This window comes from Schizosaccharomyces osmophilus, chromosome 1 (genome assembly GCF_027921745.1).
Source record: "Schizosaccharomyces osmophilus chromosome 1, complete sequence".
In the NCBI taxonomy this organism is placed as follows: domain Eukaryota; kingdom Fungi; phylum Ascomycota; class Schizosaccharomycetes; order Schizosaccharomycetales; family Schizosaccharomycetaceae; genus Schizosaccharomyces; species Schizosaccharomyces osmophilus.
The window spans coordinates 1680019-1699750 of record NC_079238.1 but is presented as its reverse complement, the minus strand read 5'-3'; the positions used below and the strand labels follow the sequence as shown (position 1 = coordinate 1699750).

The following is a 19732-nucleotide window of genomic DNA, read 5'->3' as shown; positions in this document are numbered from 1 at the left end:
GGGACCTTTGTACATATAGACGACTGTCTAAACAGATATCGTTTTATCGCTTTTAAATGATACAAATGCAGTACATTATGGTATAATATGCCAGAACAGCCTACCGCAAGATGAAGTAAATTCTGTTAATCTGTTATAACGTATTTGAAGGCGAGGTTGTCCAGATTTTCAGGCTGTTTTGAACTTAGCCTCTCCCATTCTACCTTTGCAGTATACTTTATACCTCTTTTGAGTCCGGTTCAGTCTTTTTTATACACTTTCGGATTCATAATTTATCTGTTATGAAATTTGGTGAAAGGTAGGTACATTCTTTTTGTAGCGTATAAATATCGATGGATGTTTAGAAAACAAGCATTTGGTCGTCAAATCTTGTCAATCCATGCGTATAGAAAAGGGCCTTAAAAAGTTGAAAGGATGATGCGCAATTCTTTTTGTTCCAACGTCAAAATCATGCCCACTCAGTGAGACGAAAGGCGAGGCTACATGGATATAAGATACACTACCTTTCTATACTACTAACCATTTCCTTTTTCCTTTCTTTTTTATCCTTATTCCATGCTAACATGCAGTCTCCAATTGGCCCTAATCTCAGAATTCGCTGATGAATATGTGGATTATAACGGAATAAAGCAAAAAATCCAATTTGTGGCTTCCAACCCCACAAGTAAGAACGCATATTTGCAGCGGGCTCCAGATGGTTCATGGCCTAAGGGTTCACCAGACGAGATGTTGGTTGCAAATCTAGAAAAAGTAGTCAATTTTTTCTCTACAAACATTTCTCAGCTCAATGCTTATATTTCTCGTCTCTCGAACGAGGATGATCTAGAAATAACCAATCATCGATCTGGTTCTATAAACGAAACTCAAGAGCGAAATAAACAAATAAAGGATTTGGATTTACGATTACAAAAACTTTCTTCTTTTGCTGAATGGAACAAGTTGGCATTTGAAAAATTGTCGGCCAACATGGACAAGCATCTTGGTACCGACCGCGAAACCACTTTTTACGAACGTAAAGTTATGAAGCTGGATTTTGCCAATTCGGCAAAAATTTACGAAACCCTACTCTCTTTGAAGGCATTGGACAGTTCTCAAAAAAAGACAGATACCTTAAAAAAGCTAGAGCATATATCCTCGAAACATCCGATAAAGAAAGACTTGCTTACATACATTCAACAGGATGACGTTAGAGAGATTGCTGAAACCTGTATCAACGCTCCCGAAACCGTCTTGATTGATATACTTGCTGCTACTATTGTTGCTGCTGCTAAAGCTTGCATGAGAGAAGTCGTTGGAAGAATGGGACTTCGATCGGAATGTCTCGCTTCTGCTTTACGTCGTGCAGTGAATAACCTAGATGGTCCCGGTCATGGCGTGTACTGCTTTTTAGAAGTTGTCAAGGACATATGCTCTGTCATATATTTAGAAAAAGACCATCTTAATTCTCTTTTAACACGAATCCTCTCTGTCGAGAGAAATAGCAAGGGGCAAACAGTCATGCACTCAGCTGCTGAAGCTGGCTTCTATACGTTATGTTACGAATTTTGTAAAATCATATCGTCCATCCCTTCAGCGGAACCTCTAAATTGGATGCGTCCTTATTGGTTTGACATTATGCATGATACCCCTTTAACCTTGGCTATTAGAGGCAACCATGTAAAAGTGTTGCATGCCCTTTTATCTTGTCAAGACAAAAGTACACCTTCAACCAAGCCCGGCCCAATACCTCCATTGGTATTGGTATGCTTGGTAGGAGACAACGCAGGAATGATCAAAGAACTCCTGGATGCCGGTTTCGATGCTAATGAGCACGATGCAAAAGGAAGTAGTGCTCTGCACGCTGCTGTTCGAAACCACCGCTCAAGTTGTGTAGAAATGCTGATAAAATACGGCGCAGATCAAAATACACGCGAGGCCCCCTTTTCATGGACGCCATTGATGCTTGCCAGTGCTCTCGGATTTTCAGAAATTATTAAGGTCCTTATTCAATTTGGCTCATCCGTTGATGAGATTGACGCTTCTGGTTGGACAGCAATGGAACATGCCGTTGTTCGTGGAAAAATGGAGGTACTCGATTTGTTGCAAACGTCTGTAACTTTGAGTGATGGTCCTGTGAATCTAGATTCTTTATCCGTAAAATCATCGGGAGCAGAGATGAGAAGCCGAAAACGAGCTATGGAGATTCAACCCTCTTCGTCTATTGTGATTTTGAGATTGAGTGGCTTAACCGGACGTATACGTGTCACACTTGAAGGTGAAGAAGCTCAATACCTCTCCGGTAAGGCATCGTCTTCTGTCGGTTCCTCCAAATCATCGACAGCTGATTTACCGTCTACTAGTCTTGCGACTAATATACAAGCAACTTCATCAGAATCATCTATGTTTCGTGAAAAGTCTACAAGCTCTAGTGTGGTTATTGATGTGCCTCGTTCGCATTTTGACAATGTTGGTGAGGTTGATTTTGAAGATGTGGTTGAACCGGATGAAGCAATTGACGACTCTGTCTATATGCATTATGAAGCTACCGAGGAGATAAACGTCAAATCCGCTGTTGCATCTCCTCCTTATGAGTTGGTTTTTGCCACGAAGAACATTGATAAAACCACTGTTTGTATTGACGCTTTAGGCCACAGGTCCTTGAAGGTAATTGGTAGAGCTTACGCTCAATTGAGCGACTTTATTCCAAATTTAGGTAAAGGTATGCAGTCATTAAAACCGCTCCCTTCCCTTACTTTGTTATCCAGTAAAGGACTAAAACCGATTGCGAAAATTCATGTCGATGCATTGGTGTCTACCGCTCCGGATAAAAATATTCTAAAGCTGGGTTCCGAACGCGTTCACGGTGCTAATTCCTTAGAGTCGGTCTCAAATTTTGATAGATCGACTTTAGAGGATCACGATGAATCACCTGCTACATCGAAATCGCCTTCGGAATCCGGGAAATCAAACAGCGTAGAGGTTATAGGGCACCGTGGATTAGGAAAAAATCAACCTGATCGTTTGACTTTACAACTCGGTGAAAACACAGTCCAATCTTTTATAAAAGCTGCTGATTTGGGTGCTTCCTACGTTGAGTTGGATGTTCAACTAACGAAAGATAAGGTTCCTGTTGTATACCACGATTTTGCCGTTAATGAAACAGGAACTGATGCTCAGGTTCATTCTTTAACCTTGGAACAGTTTTTATCAGTTTCGCATAGCCCATCTGACAAAAAAATGGCGGATGATCTCCATGAATACAGTCTTAAGCGTCGTCCTCGTGCGTATAGCTCTTCAGTATCAAGATCTTCAGATACTCATCTGGATTTATTGAATTTACTGAATTCTCAAGAAGAGCCTTCGAATACGAAGCGTAAGGTTTATAAAGGAAACGCATTGGGACATAGCATTTGTGCTCCTTTTAATACTTTACGTGACATCTTGGAAAAGGTTCCTCAATCGGTAGGATTAAATGTTGAGTTTAAATATCCAATGCTGAGTGAGGCCGAGGAGGAGAATCTTTTACCTGTCGCATATGACTACAATGCGTTCGTGGATACTATTCTTTCCGTGATACAAAAGTATGGAGGTCATAGACGATACATTTTCTCTAGTTTCAATCCAGATATTTGTATCTTGTTGTCACTAAAATGCTCTGTACCTGTTCTGTTCTTAACAGAAGGTGGTACAGCTTTTCGAACTGATGCCAGAGCAGCCTCCCTTAAGGATTCTATGAGATTTGCTGCCCAATGGAATTTGCTTGGTATTGTAAGTGCTTGTGAGCCTTTGATCAAAACTCCACGGTTAATTAAAGCTGTAAAGCAATTGAAGTTGACTTGCTATACGTATGGTGTTTTAAACAACGACACAGACAATGTAAGACGCCAGGTCCGATTTGGTGTGGATGCCGTTATTGTCGATAATGTATTAGCGGTTAGAAAGGCACTTAACCAAAATGAAAACTGATGCATATTTATGTGCCTGTGTGCTTAATGATGACATTTGTCTACTAAACAGAAGGTAGCAATAAATTTATTTATTATTTATATGGATGACTAATAAAAGAATGGCAAATTATAAATAATATACATGCTGGTGTCTACGGGGCATCATCCGCACTTCTTCTACCCAAAAACGTGTTATAGATCCGGCGGGATAAAGCTATTCCAAGATTCCTTTCGCTGATAGCCGTAGTAACCATGATATTAGACAAAGATTCTTCACCATTTGCTTTCAGATGTTGAATCAGCTTGGGAATGGACGGAAAGTAATCGCAGATAGCATTTGAAATGTTGGGAGTAACTCTTAGTAGTTGCCTTAACATAAAATTCAGCGTATTCTCAGCTCGATCGGCTGATTTAACATGCCCTATTTCCGCTAATGAAATCCTAGCAGACAAATGGGAGAATTGTTTATATCGTGATAGAGCTATGTCGGAGGTAATGGATATGATCCAATCGGCAGTTTCTTTTTCATCGTTAGAATAGTTTAGTAGTACATTATGCTGAACGTTTATCCTGCAGACTTCACTTTCGAGAACTTCCTTTGTGATTGTCTGAAATTTAGAAAGCGAGCCAAATAACAAGGGTCTTGTACCGGTATTAACCGCATTAGCATACTGACGATTAATATCAGACTTGACATTTTTGAAATGACTGTTAACTCCTTCTAATATGATTATGAGTTTGCTGTTTGGAGATTGAAGCTTGCACGATTTAACAAAATCATCCAGTATGCCATCAGCAATTTTTGTCACGAAATCAGAACAAGGGGTTCGATAAAGTGAAAATGGCTCGTTTTGTACATGTTCGGTGACAAATTCAAACCGGTTGGCAGAATGATCAAAGTATGTATTGACCTTTCTTTTCCAAAACACCGTGCTTTTTTGTTGATGTTTCACAGTTCTGAATTCACAAGAAAAAGGGTTTAAGGTTTCAGAGACTGAAGCCCCCCAGACAGTAGATAAATCTGCATCAGAAAGCGATAAAATCATTTCGGATAAGCATTCTTCTCTAGTTCTCTTAACCTTATTAATCTTTTGTAGTTCTTTATTCTTCTTTCTTTCGGCTTCCTCAATTTTCTTTTTGGATAAACCGACTTTTCCCATAGTTTTTGATTTCCGTAAAGTACTGTGCAATGCTTCTTGATTATCGTAATCATTCGAAGAATCTTGAAAACTCTTTGAGTAAATATTTTTCAGTTTTTTCAGCTTTTTTAGATCGTTGCTCTGGGTTAAGTCTGCAGTATTGTTCGTAGACAGTGCATCAAGAGTGCGTTTTCGAGAAATTGTTGTGGAGGCTAAATCCACAGTAGGCAAATCAAACAGTGAAGCATCCCGATCATTCTCGTGAGAACTGGGTTTAGAAGAAGACGAAGAAGATTTGGTGTCATCAAAACCAGAGCCCGCCAGCGGACTCGGCAATTTACACATTTGTTTCATCTGGTTTCCTGGAGAGGTTTTAGAACAACTTTGAGCTTTTTCGAGAGTGTGGGTTGGGCATTCCGAGTCAGCATAGCGATTTAAAAGGGTGCTATATTGAAGTAAATTCTGTTCACAAAGAAGAGAACTGTCGAGGGAATTAGACAAACCTTTCGGAGAAACTTTCTGAGCAAACGTATTGTGAGGAGCGTCCAAAATGGTTTCTTGAAAACAGGGCGTCTTATTGCATGGGGGATCGGGAAGAGCTATGGAGTCAACGACTTTGTCACGCAAAGGGGAAGAACCAAAATCGAGAGTTTCGTTTTCTCTTTGAAAATTTTCAATAACGTGTAGATTAGATGGAGGAGTAAGCGCAAACAAGGGACTTGTCTGAGGCACGGCGGATGGAGGAGAAGAGGATAGAACGATAGGATCACGAGGATGCGAAGGAGTGTCTAGTAATTTCTTTGTTTTGGAAGGGAAATTTGGTGTAGGAAGATGATTTGATTTGGAATTTGATTCGCAAGGAATGCCGAGAGCATTTCTGGGGCTAGGAAGCAAGTCGTCTGAGTCGGAAAAAGCAGAGGGGCTACAGAATAGAGGGTGTTAGCACAAATAGATAAGAGCAGAGAATTCTCTTACAAAAGTGAATGAACGAATGTTTCAAGCGGTGCATTTTGCTGCGGCGTTTCAGAAACTGGGATCACATTCGTTTTTGCGGCGAGAGGACTCTAAAAAACGGTAAAAGTTAGAAGCAGCAAATGTGCGAACAAGTACCTTTGTATGCTGCGAAGAAGTATCTTGCTCCTCAATGTCTGTTTCGGAAGGAATGAGGATGATATCGTTTTGTTTTGACATTCAATCGATAGAATAAGTGCGACCGTGTTGATTATGGTAAATGCAATGGGTATGAAGAATAAATAGTAAATAAATAAATTAAAAGAAAAAAAAAGCTTAGAACGGAACAGAAACTGAAAAAAAAAGGAAAGGAAGACACAGTGAAAAGGAAAGAACAGAACGTAGTCCGACCTTATGCGATACCTCTTTATGAAAATACCGACAAAGACAGATTTGGGATCATGACAGAAACAAGAATTTGAAACAATAATCATTAGGACCAAAGAATGATTCCTTCAAATTGAGTCCTGCTTGAAATTTCCCCATTTCCTTGAATTATGTCTTTTGTTTACATTCTGTAATATACGATATTCTTTACTATTATCCTTTCTGTAAGTACATAGTAATATACTCGTAGCAGCTCTAGATGGAATGGAATGCATATGATTATAGTAAAACTTGAAATTGGCAAACGGTTTATTTAATCTTTGCAGGTATAGATGTGAACTTCTCTCTTAAGCTTACGAGAGATGGAAATCTTTTTCCATTTATTATGCTTTGCGTTCTGTCGCTTTACTAGTAGTTTCTCTTTAGTCCTTGTCAGTTCTTTCTGAATCGTTTTTTCCTCATCAAGTATTTGTCGGGATCTCTTTCCAAAATTTTATGAGTAAACAATGCATGGTATATCTATAGTTCTCTGCAGAAATGCTTTTCATCAGACTTCTACTTCACCTTACTACGCATGGTTCCTTTTGTTTACCCTTTTTTCCCAAGGTTCGCTTATAGCCAACTTACAGTTAAGCTTTCGCTTAACTGTTCGTTAGCTACTGCTTGATTTCTCGTCAATAAGGGGAAGATCGTCAGATTCGTCAGTTAAGAAGAATCGGTAAAAAAGGAAATGGTGGGACTTTCGATATAGGTAACAATTGCAACCCGAATTACTCTTTAACGGTAAACGAGTCCACCAAAAAGGGCTGCTCGTGAACCCTCCGTTTGGTTTCCAAGCTCCTAAAACAAAGAAAATGTTTATAAAAAAATAGGCGATGCGCTTTAAAAATAATAAAACGGCATAGACTTTTCTCTCCATGCCTAGAGGTAGAGGAAGGGTTTACGGAACGTCCGTTTCGCTACGGTATGTTAGGATAACGTAACTGAATAGAGCGAGCTGAGTTTAGTGTTATCAAAAGTGGAGTATTTTTAATAAGCGGACCAATCAAATGCACGACAAATACTCACTTATCAATCAGTTTCAATCTCTTTTTTTTTGATTGGAACTTCAAAATCGGACTGTTTTCATTGGAGGTTTGAGACGTCATGGACTCGAGAGGCTCACCCATACAAAAGCCCACCAATTTCTACTATTGAAGCCTCTCTTTTGCAAGCCAGCACGAACAAAAATTAGAAAGAAAAAGGCCGAGGTTGGGACTGTGATTCACTCTTTTCCTTGTCTGAAACTAAGAAATTTCTTTTTTTTTTCGTTGTATACTAGTTACTAGCCGTTCGAATTTGGTCATAGAAGGGTTTCCTTTGCAATTACCTTCACTCTACGTCCCTGCTCACGTTTTCTTTCACCCATAACACAATTCGAAAAGAATTAGTTTTTGTGTCTGTTTTACTCTGCTCTCCTTTCTTCGTACTTCTTTGTATTTGCTGGTAGACCTGAAATTGCGGTTCGTTCTTGTTATTTCTTGTTTCTCTATTTATATCTTTTTCCTTTATTTAATTCTGAAATAGGAATTCAGGTATGTATTTTACACAGCAGTTGCAGCGGGATTTGTTTGCCTTTTTCATTTCATTTCATGTGAATATTTTGAGACTCGGATATCGAGCGGAAACATGCTGTTTACCATCTTTTTCCAGCCTTATAAGTTTCTCTTCCATTACTAACTTTCAACAGGTCACTTCTTTAATTGCGTGCTGTTTTCCCCCATTGATATATTATGGCTGTCTTGTCTTCCACGAACAAGCCTGTTGAATCCGTCAATCAAAATGCTACATCGGTAGATAACCTAACACAAAATGCAAACACCGTGCCATCTCTCTCTGATGACTACCCTCATGCCCCCATCTATCCTTACGATGTAGAAGGAAATGAAGCTTGGGCTGGCTCTCTTCCTAAAGCGCAGGCCCTTTATGACCCTGCTTATGAGAAAGACTCATGTGGTGTAGGTTTCGTGTGCCACGTCAAGGGCCAAGGCAATCATAAAATCGTCACCGATGCTCGTTTATTGTTATGCAACATGACCCACCGTGGTGCAACCGGTGCTGATACCCGTGATGGTGACGGTGCTGGTGTCATGACTTCTATGCCTTATACCTTCATGCAAAAAGAATTCAAACAGATCCTTGGCTACGACCTTCCCCAGCCCGGTCAATACGCTACCGGTAACGTGTTCTTTTCTCCTGAGCTCGAGGTATGTCAGGAGGGTGTTGAGTCGTTTACCAAGGTTGCCAATGCTCTTGAACTCGAAATTCTCGGCTGGCGTTCCGTACCGTGCGATAATAGTATCCTTGGCCCTGCTGCTCTTTCTCGTGAACCTACCATCTTGCAGCCCTTAATCGTTTACAAGCCTGTGTACCACGGCCATGTGGAGTTCGACGAAAACCTCTTTGAAAAACAACTCTATCTCCTTCGCAAACAAAGCGCAAATCAAATTGGAAAAGAAAAATGGTTTTACATTTGCTCTCTTAGTCGTGATACTATCGTTTATAAAGGCCAATTGGCTCCTGTTCAAGTGTATAACTACTTCTTGGACTTAAATAATGCCGAATATGTTGCTCATTTTGCTCTCGTGCACTCCCGCTTCTCCACAAACACTTTTCCCTCTTGGGACCGTGCTCAGCCCATGCGTTTAGCCGCTCACAACGGTGAAATCAACACATTACGAGGTAATAAAAACTGGATGCGAGCTCGTGAAGGCTTATTGAAATCATCTAAATTCGGGGATCAGTTGTCCTCATTGTTGCCTGTTATAGAACGTGGTGGCTCCGATTCTGCTGCCTTTGACAATGTGTTAGAGTTACTTTGCGTTAATGGTACGGTTTCTTTGCCTGAGGCTGTCATGATGTTGATTCCAGAAGCTTGGCAAAATGACAATAGTCTCACCGACGAAAAAGCTGCTTTTTATGAATGGGTGGCTTGCCAAATGGAGCCCTGGGATGGCCCTGCTTTGTTCATTTTTGCCGATGGTCGTTATTGCGGTGCCAATCTTGATCGCAACGGTTTACGCCCTTGCCGTTATTATTTGACTTCTGACGATATGATGATTTGTGCCTCTGAAGTAGGAACTGTTGGCATTGAGCCGGAAAGGGTAGTTCAAAAAGGACGCCTTTGTCCGGGCCGCATGCTTTTAGTCGATACCAAAGAAGGCCGTATTGTAGACGACAAAGAGCTCAAGCACAATATTGCAAATCGGTATGATTTCCGTAGTTGGATCGATCAAGAACTTTTGGATATGAATAACATAGTAGATACTTTGGTTGGAGATAGCAACATTGATCTTACTCCCAACATTAATAGCGAAGCTCTTGGTGATGACAAGCAGCTCTTAGCTTTTGGCTATAATTTAGAGCAAATTAATATGGTCATTGCACCTATGGCCAATGATGGTAAAGAAACTCTTGGCAGTATGGGTAACGATGCAGCCATTGCATGCCTTTCTAGTGAACCTCGTCTCCTTTATGAATACTTCCGTGAGTTGTTTGCTCAGGTTACCAATCCTCCGATTGACCCTATCCGTGAAGCAATTGTTATGAGCTTGCAATGTTATATTGGCCCAAGCGGTAATCTCCTTGAAATTGATCCTTCTCAATGCCGTCGCTTACGTCTTCCTACTCCCATCCTTACTTTGGAAGAGCTGAATGCTTTGAAGAATGTCACCCTCCTACATCCTGATTGGAAGGTTGCAGCCATTGATATTACCTTTGGTAAAAGTGAAGGTCCAAGGGGCTATGGTGCTGCTCTTGATCGCATTTGCTCCGGGGTTGTCGACGCTATAGAAAATGATTACAAAATTGTAGTGCTTTCTGATAGAGATGCAAACTCTGAACGTGTCCCGTTATCATCTGTTGCCGCTTGCGGTGCTGTTCATCACTTTTTAGTTCAACGAAAGTTACGTTCACGCATTGCTCTTATCTGTGAGTCTGGTGATGCTCGTGAGGTTCACCATGCTTGTATTCTTCTGGGTTATGGTGCCGATGCTGTTTGTCCTTATTTGGCAATGGAGGCTATTGTTAAGCTTCAAAGACAGAATGCATTGAAGCCTGGTGTTACTGAAGCAAAAGCTGTCGAAAATTACAAACACGCCATGAATGGTGGAATCTTGAAGGTTATGTCTAAGATGGGTATCTCCACGCTTCAATCATACAAGGGTGCTCAAATTTTTGAAGCTCTCGGTATTGATACTGAAGTTATTGAAAGATGTTTCATGGGTACTGCATCTCGTATCCGTGGTGTCACTTTTGAGCATATTGCTTTGGACGCTTTGGCTTTTCATGAACGTGGCTATCCTAGGAGTGATTCCATCGTCGGTTTAGATATCCCTGACATGGGTGATTACAACTACCGAGACGGCGGTGAAGAGCATGTTAACCATCCCAAAGCAGTCGCTTCCCTCCAAGAGGCCGTTCGCAACCAAAATGAATCAGCATATGCTGAATTTGCCAAGACTCACTACGAACAAACTAGAAAATGTACTCTCCGAGGTATGCTTGACTTTGATGTCGACCCATCCCAATCAATTCCCATTGAGCAAGTTGAACCATGGACAGAAATTGTTCGTCGTTTCTGCACTGGTGCTATGTCTTATGGCTCAATTAGTATGGAGTCCCATTCCACTTTAGCTATTGCCATGAACCGTATCGGTGGTAAATCTAATACTGGTGAAGGCGGAGAAGATCCTGCTCGAAGCCAGCGCTTGACTAACGGTGATACTATGCGTTCTGCTATCAAACAAGTTGCATCTGGCCGTTTCGGCGTTACTTCGTACTACTTGAGTGACTCTGATGAGCTTCAAATTAAGATGGCTCAAGGTGCTAAACCTGGAGAAGGTGGTGAGCTTCCTGGTAACAAAGTCAGCGAGTCTATTGCTAAAACTCGTCACTCTACCGCTGGCGTTGGCTTAATCTCTCCTCCCCCTCACCACGATATTTACTCTATTGAAGATTTAAAACAACTTGTTTACGATTTGAAATGTGCTAACCCACGTGCTCGTGTTTCTGTCAAATTGGTTTCTGAGGTTGGTGTTGGTATCGTCGCTTCCGGCGTAGCCAAGGCTAAGGCCGATCATATTGTTATATCGGGCCATGATGGTGGCACAGGTGCTTCTCGCTGGACTGGTATTAAGTACGCTGGTTTGCCTTGGGAACTTGGTGTTGCCGAAACACATCAAACTTTAGTACTAAATGATCTTCGTGGCCGAATCGTTATCCAAACTGATGGTCAGATTAAGACTGGCCGCGATGTTGCTATTGCTTGCTTGCTCGGCGCTGAAGAGTGGGGCTTCGCAACCACTCCTCTCATTGCTTTAGGTTGCATCATGATGCGTAAATGCCATCTCAATACTTGTCCCGTTGGTATTGCTACTCAAGATCCTGAATTACGTAAAAAGTTTGAAGGACAACCCGAACACGTCGTCAACTTCTTTTACTATGTTGCAGAAGAGCTTCGTGGAATCATGGCCAAACTCGGCTTCCGCACCATTAATGAAATGGTAGGCCGCTCTGATAAGCTTAAGGTTGCTGAGCCCATTAATGCCAAATCCAAATTGCTAGACTTGTCTCCTTTGTTGACGCCTGCGTTCACTCTCCGACCTGGTGCTGCCACGTGCAATATTCGCAAGCAAGATCATAGACTTTATACGAGGTTAGATAATAAGTTGATTGATGAAGCTGAACCTAGCTTGGAAGATGGTATACCCTCTGTCGTGGAATGCGAAATAATTAACACAGATCGTACTTTGGGTGCAACTCTTTCTAACAGAATTAGCAAGCGTTATGGCGAAGAAGGTTTACCAGCGGATTCTATATGTGTGAAAGTCTTTGGCTCTGCTGGTCAGTCTTTTGGTGCTTTCTTGGCTCCGGGTGTTACCTTACAATTAGAAGGTGATTGTAACGATTACGTTGGTAAAGGGTTGTCTGGTGGTCATCTAATTATTTTTCCACCAAAAGCATCCCCATTTAAACCAGAGGAAAACGTTATTGTTGGAAACGTTTGTTTGTACGGTGCCACTTCCGGTCAGGTTTTTATTTCGGGTGTCGCTGCTGAAAGATTTGCCGTTCGTAATTCTGGTGTTGTTACTGTCGTTGAAGGTGTTGGTGATCATGGTTGTGAATATATGACCGGTGGTCGTGTTGTCATCCTTGGTAATACTGGCCGTAACTTTGCTGCTGGTATGTCTGGTGGTATCGCTTACGTCTATGACAACCATACGGACTTTTCTAAAAAGGTAAACATGGAAATGGTAGAACTTACTACCGTATCTGATGCTACTGAAATTGCCTATTTGAGGGGCCTCATTCAAGATCATCGTCATTTAACTGGTTCCCAGGTGGCTGATCGCATCTTGAGTGACTTCCCTCGCAACTTGAATAGGTTTGTTAAGGTTCTACCCAGAGAGTATAAAGCTGTTCTTGAACGTGAGGCTGCTAAGAAAGAGGAAGCTAAGCGTCGTCAATACCCCAAGGCTTTTATGCCCGGTAACCGTATCCGCCAACAATTAGAGGAATCAAATCGTGATGCCGCAATCACAGACGTTGAGGATACTTTGGGTGCTCCTGTGAAAAAGAGTCCTCCTCTTGACAAGTTACGTGGATTCATGAAGTATCAACGCCGGAGCGAGCATTACCGTAATCCACACAAACGTACCAATGATTGGAAGGAGCTTTCTGTCCGTCTCAAGGAAGACGAGCTTCGTCTTCAAACCGCTAGATGCATGGATTGTGGTACCCCATTCTGTCAATCTGATTACGGTTGTCCGGTTTCCAACAAGATTTTTACATGGAATGATTTGGTTTTCAAAAAGCAATGGAAAGAAGCTTTGGTACAATTACTTATGACCAATAACTTCCCCGAGTTTACTGGCCGAGTTTGCCCTGCTCCATGTGAGGGTTCTTGTGTTTTGGGTATCATCGAATCTCCTGTAGGTATTAAGAGTGTCGAGCGTGCCATTATTGATAAAGCTTGGGAAGAAGGCTGGATTAAGCCTCAGCCTCCTGTAAATCGTTCAAATAAGCGTGTCGCGGTAATCGGCTCAGGCCCTGCCGGTCTTGCAGCCGCTGATCAGTTGAATCATGCCGGTCATAACGTCGTTATATATGAACGTGCTGATCGTCCTGGTGGCTTATTACAATACGGTATTCCCAATATGAAACTGGACAAGTTTGTGGTGGACCGTCGTATTCAATTAATGGTTGATGAAGGTGTCGAGATAATAACAAACGTGGAGATTGGTAGTGAAGATGCAGTATCTTTGGATGAATTACAAAGTACCTATGACGCTGTAGTACTAGCTACGGGATCCACCATTCCTCGTGACCTTGCTATTCCCAACCGTGACGCCAAGGGTATTCATTTTGCGATGGAATTCCTTCATAAGAACACCAAGAGTTTACTAGACAGCAAACTCGAAGATGGAGGATACATTAGCGCCAAGGGCAAGGACGTTATCGTTATTGGCGGCGGTGATACTGGTAATGATTGCTTAGGTACGAGTGTTCGCCATGTCGCTAAAAGCATCCACAACTTGGAATTGCTTCCTATTCCTCCTCGTGAACGCGCATTTGATAATCCATGGCCTCAATATCCTCGTGTTTTCCGTGTTGATTATGGACACGCTGAAGTTCAAGCTCATTATGGCCAAGACTTCCGTGAATATTCAATTTTGACTAAGAATTTTGAAAAGGATGAAGATGGAAATGTTAAGGGTATCCATACTGTTCGCATTGAGTGGACAAAAAATAGCAAGGGTCGCTGGATTATGAAGGAAGTCAGGAACTCTGAAGAGTTTTTCCCAGCTGACTTGGTTATTCTTGCCTTGGGTTTCTTAGGTCCTGAAGAACAGGCTACAGCAAGTATGAACATTCGCCGAGATGCTCGTTCTAATATCAGTACCCCCCATAAGTCTTACCAAACCAGTGTTCCTAATGTTTACGCCTGCGGTGACTGTCGTCGTGGCCAGAGTTTGGTTGTTTGGGGTATCCAAGAAGGCCGCCAGTGTGCCAGAGAAATTGATCTGCAATTGTCTAGTAAATCCTACCTGCCTGCTGACGGTGGTGTTGTTAAGCGTAACATAGCCATCTAAATGTTGGCCAAATGCTTCAATGTGCAAGCCGCTGGTCGGGATTTGCAAGAGACTACATAAATTTTTACATTAAAATTATATGTGAATGTGTTGGACATTTACAATTGGATCTATGGACATAAGATGAATTAATCACTGCGAGATTTCAAGGTAATTAGTTTTTTTGCATTAAATGATAAACAGTTTTTGTCTTGGATATATAATCGATATCATTAATTTTTTTTCAAAATAGTAATAGCATTAATTTAATTAATCTACTATATCCTGTTCATTAAACGATTAATATAATTGCATATAGATAGTAGGATGGCTGTACGTAAACTGTGGCATGAAAGGCTTTAGAAGCTTGATTTTCCTCTTGGTTCATACGGGAAAAAAATAGTCAAGAGACCGGCAAAAAGAAACAGGGCTCCACTTACAAATATCGGAGCAGAAGTTGTAAGATTCGCATACATAGCAATGACGGGAGCGAATACCCCGAGGACTCGATTCGCAGAGGAAGCTAATCCAATTGCGGTGCCGCGAACTTTGGAAGGAAAAACTTCTGGCGTATAAGCGTATAAAACGCCATACATAATGTCTGAAACAAAAGTGAAAGCACAGTTCCACCCGAGATACGCATTACTCGTTTTCGCCGTTGTGGAAGCAAACAGAAAAACACCCGTAAGCAGAAGAGAAAGAGTAAGAGTGCCTTTACGACCAATCCGAAGTTCAACTAGCAGACCAGCTAGTAGGGAACCAGGAATGCCTAAAGTAGAAACGATGAGAGAGTTTCTATATGTTTCGTAGACACTTAAAGGCTTGTTAGCATTTCCTCTTGATTCAAGATAGTAAGGTAGAAAAGCATTGTACAAAGGAAATGCTAGACCTATGAGAGCCCAAGAAGATATCACCAATGTAGAAGATAGTATTAGTCTTTTCGATCGGAAGCATTCACGAATAGTTTGAAAATTTACTTTCTTTAATAATTCTTGCGTCGGGGAATTTTTCGTGGTATGCACTAGATCGCTTTCGGTTTGAAATTCCGAATCGTTAGAAAGAGAGGTTTGGATTTTGTGGAAATCTTGCACAGATAGAGAAGACTCCTTTTTATTGTATTTCGCAATTTTATGTACTGCTTGAACAGCTTCTTGTTCTCTACCCTTGGCTAGGAGATAACCGGGAGATTCCACCAGCGGAAATAAAAACCGAATAAGGAACATGAATAAAGTCAAGCCACCCATGGTAAACAACAGGTATCTCCATCCTTTATTATTGTCTTTAAGGCACGGTTCCTTGGAATCTGAGCAGGAAAAATTTGCAAGCAAGCCCCAGGCAATAAGATTTACCAAAACTTGTCCTAGCGCCCACCAAGCACTCATGACGGTCAAAAGCCATTGGCAAGAGCTTGGAATTGACTCAATGAAAATTGCCGAGTCGACAGGTAGGTTACCGCCGACACCAAAACTCCAGAGCGCGTTAAATATCCCAATAGCAGCAAAATTGGGAGATGCCCCGGCAACAAGGGAGAAGACACCAGTGATGAGGAAGGTGTAGTTGAAGGCCCATAATCTACCAAACATATCAGAGGATATGGACCAAAAAGCAGCTCCAGCTAAGAGCCCTAAATTCTGCGCCAATGTTAAGAAGGGAGCATCCTTTTGGGTAGGAGGATGAACGCCGTCTACCTCGTTGAGCCGAGACAGAATTAAAGATGTAACGACTGGCCAAGTATTATCAGACATCCAACCGAATCCAGCGATGAAAAGCAATGCCCATTGGTATTTACCAAACCCAATTTCGTCAATGGCTTGACTCAAGATACGAGACTTGGCTAAGTAAACTTGATCAAAGTCTTTGGTATCGAATAAACCATCGTTTGAAGGAGCACTCGTAGTAGTTTGAAGAGCAACTGTCTCTGTCTCTGTCTCTGTCTCTACCCCTATTTCAGCGTCTTTGATCGACGCCTTGTCTTTGCTGAATTCATTGAGAGAAGTCATTTTGAACAGCGAAAGGGGAGAACAAGAAAGAAAAGATTGGAATAAGAATAGAGTCCAAAAGAAAGTATGAAATCAAAGAATTCTGTCTAGGAAATGAATTGTTAAGCCATCAATAGTGCTTGAGTAGTCAACGAATTTCTGAAAGAGGTGCGGAAAACAAGCAGCGATTCACGATTCGGCTCATAGATTTATAAAAGAATTAAGGCAATCAATGAAAACATATGTGTTGGAAATTGCGAAAGTTTCTCTTGGACCTTAAGAGTAGCAGATGATGATAAACTTTCATCACATTCTTAGAGGTTTATCCTGCAACGTTAAATAGTGAAACGAGGTTTCTGTTTTCTTTACACAGTAAACTTTTTAGTGTAGACAGGTTTATAGTTCAGAAAATGAAATAAATGTCGTATTTCTGGCTGGCGCTCAAGTACGTATTTGGTCGCTTGTTCATCGTCTATGTAGAGTACAGTGAGACACATCCACCAAGCTTTTTGGAATCCAAGTAATAGAATTCCATAGGAATTGGGATTGCTGTCATGCAGCATATTGAATGGAATCACGTCTGAAACATGTATGAATGCCCTGGCAAAATGTGTTAGACCATGCTAATGGGGATTAAGATTCTTTGAAGATGGAGGCTCTAAAATTGTTACGAAATGATGGTTGTTGGTTATAAATTGTTGATTATGAATCGTCTGACCTAGTGCATTTGTACTCCATTGGTTTTTTCAATTCGTCTTGATTTGATTTTGTCTACCTGATTTTTATCCTACGACCTGTATGTTTGGAAAAATAAATAAATAGAAAGGAGACAATGAACAAAATACCTATAAACACAAACATAGACATGAACGAAAACGAAAACGAAAACAACAAAAACAGTACAAACGAGTGAATGGACCCCTCTCCCAAAAGACATGGTTTTTACAAAGAAAGACGTTGGAAAACATAGTCGTTTCCACCTTCAACGATTTCGAGTTTGTATTCCTCGAGTTTCCAGTTTTTGTACCATCCTCGGACAGTTTTCAACCCTTCGCGATGAATATTTCCTGCTCCTCCAAGCTTCGCACTCTTTTTAGAATCCCACCAGCACGTAGCCAAATTTTGGCCGTACGTATCGTCAGGCACGCCATACCAGTATTTCAGTAGACCACCAGAAGCATTTGCCTCCGAATGTGATCCCTTATCGATTTCCGCTAGCTTGTGGCGCATTTCTTGGGAACTTTGAACGTTTGAATGCAAGACAGAGCGAAATGCCACAATATAGGCAGAAAAACTCGGAACAGGCAAGAGACATTGATGTGCATAGTCCCGTACTAATTGGACGATTTCCTCGATATCAAAGGCTTCCTCGTAAGGAAGATGAGCATAATAGATTGGATCTTTTGGAACAAAGCTTTGAAGGGCCAAGGATAAGAGACGATGGCCAAAAGACAAGGACTCTAAATTGAGCCAATGTTCTTTATCAACGTAGGGAGAAGATTGAATCCGTTGGGAAGTGGATGTTTTCTTGGTCTTGATTTCGGAGGGACGTAAAATAGGATGAAAAAGGTCATGGTCTTCATGGATTCTAGCCGTCTTGTATTGAGCAATCATTCTTGGCCGAATGAAAAAAGAAAAACAAAATGGATGAACGTTTCAGATGAAACAATTCATGTTCCTACCAAAGCATATTTATAGCAGATATTTTTCTTTGTTATTGTTGAAAAGGTTGCGAATTTTTGTTCCATTCCACGCCAGCAAGAAAAAGCTTTATTGGCCTGTATAGGAGGCTATTGCTGATAAATCAGAGTGCCTTAAGACTCATTCCTTTGAATTTTTGTTTGCTAACTGACGAATGCATTGTAATTGCGTGCGTATTGGCAAAGATTTGTTTTTTTTGTTCGTAAAGTAGAAGCTTCGTAAAAATTCGCAAAGATTCACAAAATGGTAGAAATAGGGTACTGGGATGGAGCGAGGATGATGAAGCCATGACTAAGAGGAATTTTTTTTGCTAATTTGTATCTTTTTTGTTTGTATAAAAAAAACAAAAAACAAAAAAAAAAAGGCAACAGAAAAAAGGGATACCAATCGATTTCTTTAGAAAACAAACCATTGGAATGAAAATCCACGAAAGCAGAGGAAAACATCCATTGGAATTCATCAAGTAGTTGAACATGAATCTGTAAAAGTCTGAGTCTGACCATTGAAGATAAGTGCAAGACCTGACCGAGTTTTCCCGACTAATTGAATTGACAGAATATTTTAAAAGAATGGAATGGTATCTTGTTTGGCTTTCGAAAAAGACCTTGACCAAATCCGAAATTCTAATGATTTCATACCTATCATTGTATTTCTAAATTTAATAAAAATACTGAATAATATATAGCATACTAGCTACAAGTATACCACAAGGCTGCCATTGTTCAAAATCTCTTTATTTCTTATTTTTTTTCTACTCACCTTTTAGAATAACTAAAATAGAAATTATTTACTATGATCAAGGCAAGCTTATTATGTAGGAAGAGAGATGTGTTGATTTACTTATAAAACAAACCTAGAATAAATTATGGTGACCAACTCGCTTCGCTGAGACATTACAGTTAAATCAGAGTACACTAACCTATGATTAATATCAGTTTAAGTGGAAAAGAGTATAATGTTGAAAAAACTAAAGAATTAACTTGTTTGTTATGATGAATGAAAACAGAGACACCAAGGAAACACAAGTTAAATAGTTTATACATATATATTGAAAACATCATGGGGGTATTGTTTATCCTAATATACTACGATTCTCTTTTATTTTGACTTGACATTCATCGCAAAGTCCCTTTCAATTTCTTTATTTGCTCTATATATTGTGCAGACTTTTTCATCTATCAAGAACAGCTTACATGGTCCAGTGGTCAAGACTCATCCTTGTGGCGGATGCGACCCAGGTTCGATTCCTGGTGTGGGCAAAACACTTTTTTTATTTTTTTCAATTTTCTTATTGTTTTTGAAAAAAGAATATTCTCCCTTTTTTTATTTTTTAGAAATTTCATTGCGCGTGTGTTGATTCCTGCAATTCATGCTTTCTTGGCTCTCCTCTTCATCGCACAACCTGAGCTTTTTGGAAAGTGACAAGGATGAGGCTTTGTCACTTTCCGCTTCTTGGACCTCGTAAACCCAGCTGGACAGATGCCCTTTGCCAACGTGAAGGAAACGATCAAAAGGAATTTGTCGCATTTTATATATTT

General features: G+C 40.7%; 5 protein-coding genes and 1 non-coding gene across 6 annotated transcripts; 3 read left to right on the top strand and 3 right to left on the bottom strand.

Annotated features, from left to right (window-relative positions):
- Positions 1-555: 555 nt before the first annotated feature.
- On the top strand, positions 556-3945 carry gde1 (glycerophosphoryl diester phosphodiesterase Gde1; the record flags this gene model as incomplete). The annotated part of the gene is made up of 1 exon (XM_056179580.1): positions 556-3945. The coding sequence occupies one exon, from the start codon at positions 556-558 to the stop codon at positions 3943-3945; it is 3390 nt and encodes a 1129-aa protein (XP_056035156.1).
- A 133-nt stretch (positions 3946-4078) lies between these two features.
- eme1 (Holliday junction resolvase subunit Eme1) lies at positions 4079-6256 on the bottom strand (the record flags this gene model as incomplete). Its single annotated transcript, XM_056179579.1, has 3 exons — positions 4079-5987; positions 6041-6129; positions 6176-6256. 3 exons carry the CDS (start codon positions 6254-6256, stop codon positions 4079-4081), a joined length of 2079 nt encoding a protein of 692 aa, XP_056035159.1.
- A 1919-nt stretch (positions 6257-8175) lies between these two features.
- On the top strand, positions 8176-14535 carry glt1 (glutamate synthase (GOGAT) Glt1; the record flags this gene model as incomplete). The annotated part of the gene is made up of 1 exon (XM_056179578.1): positions 8176-14535. The coding sequence occupies one exon, from the start codon at positions 8176-8178 to the stop codon at positions 14533-14535; it is 6360 nt and encodes a 2119-aa protein (XP_056035158.1).
- Positions 14536-14873: 338 nt separating this feature from the next.
- On the bottom strand, positions 14874-16514 carry SOMG_00783 (transmembrane transporter; the record flags this gene model as incomplete). The annotated part of the gene is made up of 1 exon (XM_056179577.1): positions 14874-16514. The coding sequence occupies one exon, from the start codon at positions 16512-16514 to the stop codon at positions 14874-14876; it is 1641 nt and encodes a 546-aa protein (XP_056035161.1).
- Positions 16515-17435: 921 nt separating this feature from the next.
- SOMG_00782 (SPBPB2B2.08-like, conserved protein) lies at positions 17436-18107 on the bottom strand (the record flags this gene model as incomplete). Its single annotated transcript, XM_056179576.1, has 1 exon — positions 17436-18107. The coding sequence occupies one exon, from the start codon at positions 18105-18107 to the stop codon at positions 17436-17438; it is 672 nt and encodes a 223-aa protein (XP_056035160.1).
- Positions 18108-19381: 1274 nt separating this feature from the next.
- SOMG_20022 lies at positions 19382-19453 on the top strand. Its single transcript has one exon. It is a non-coding gene; the product is annotated as a tRNA-His (tRNA).
- The last annotated feature ends 279 nt before the right edge of the window (positions 19454-19732 follow it).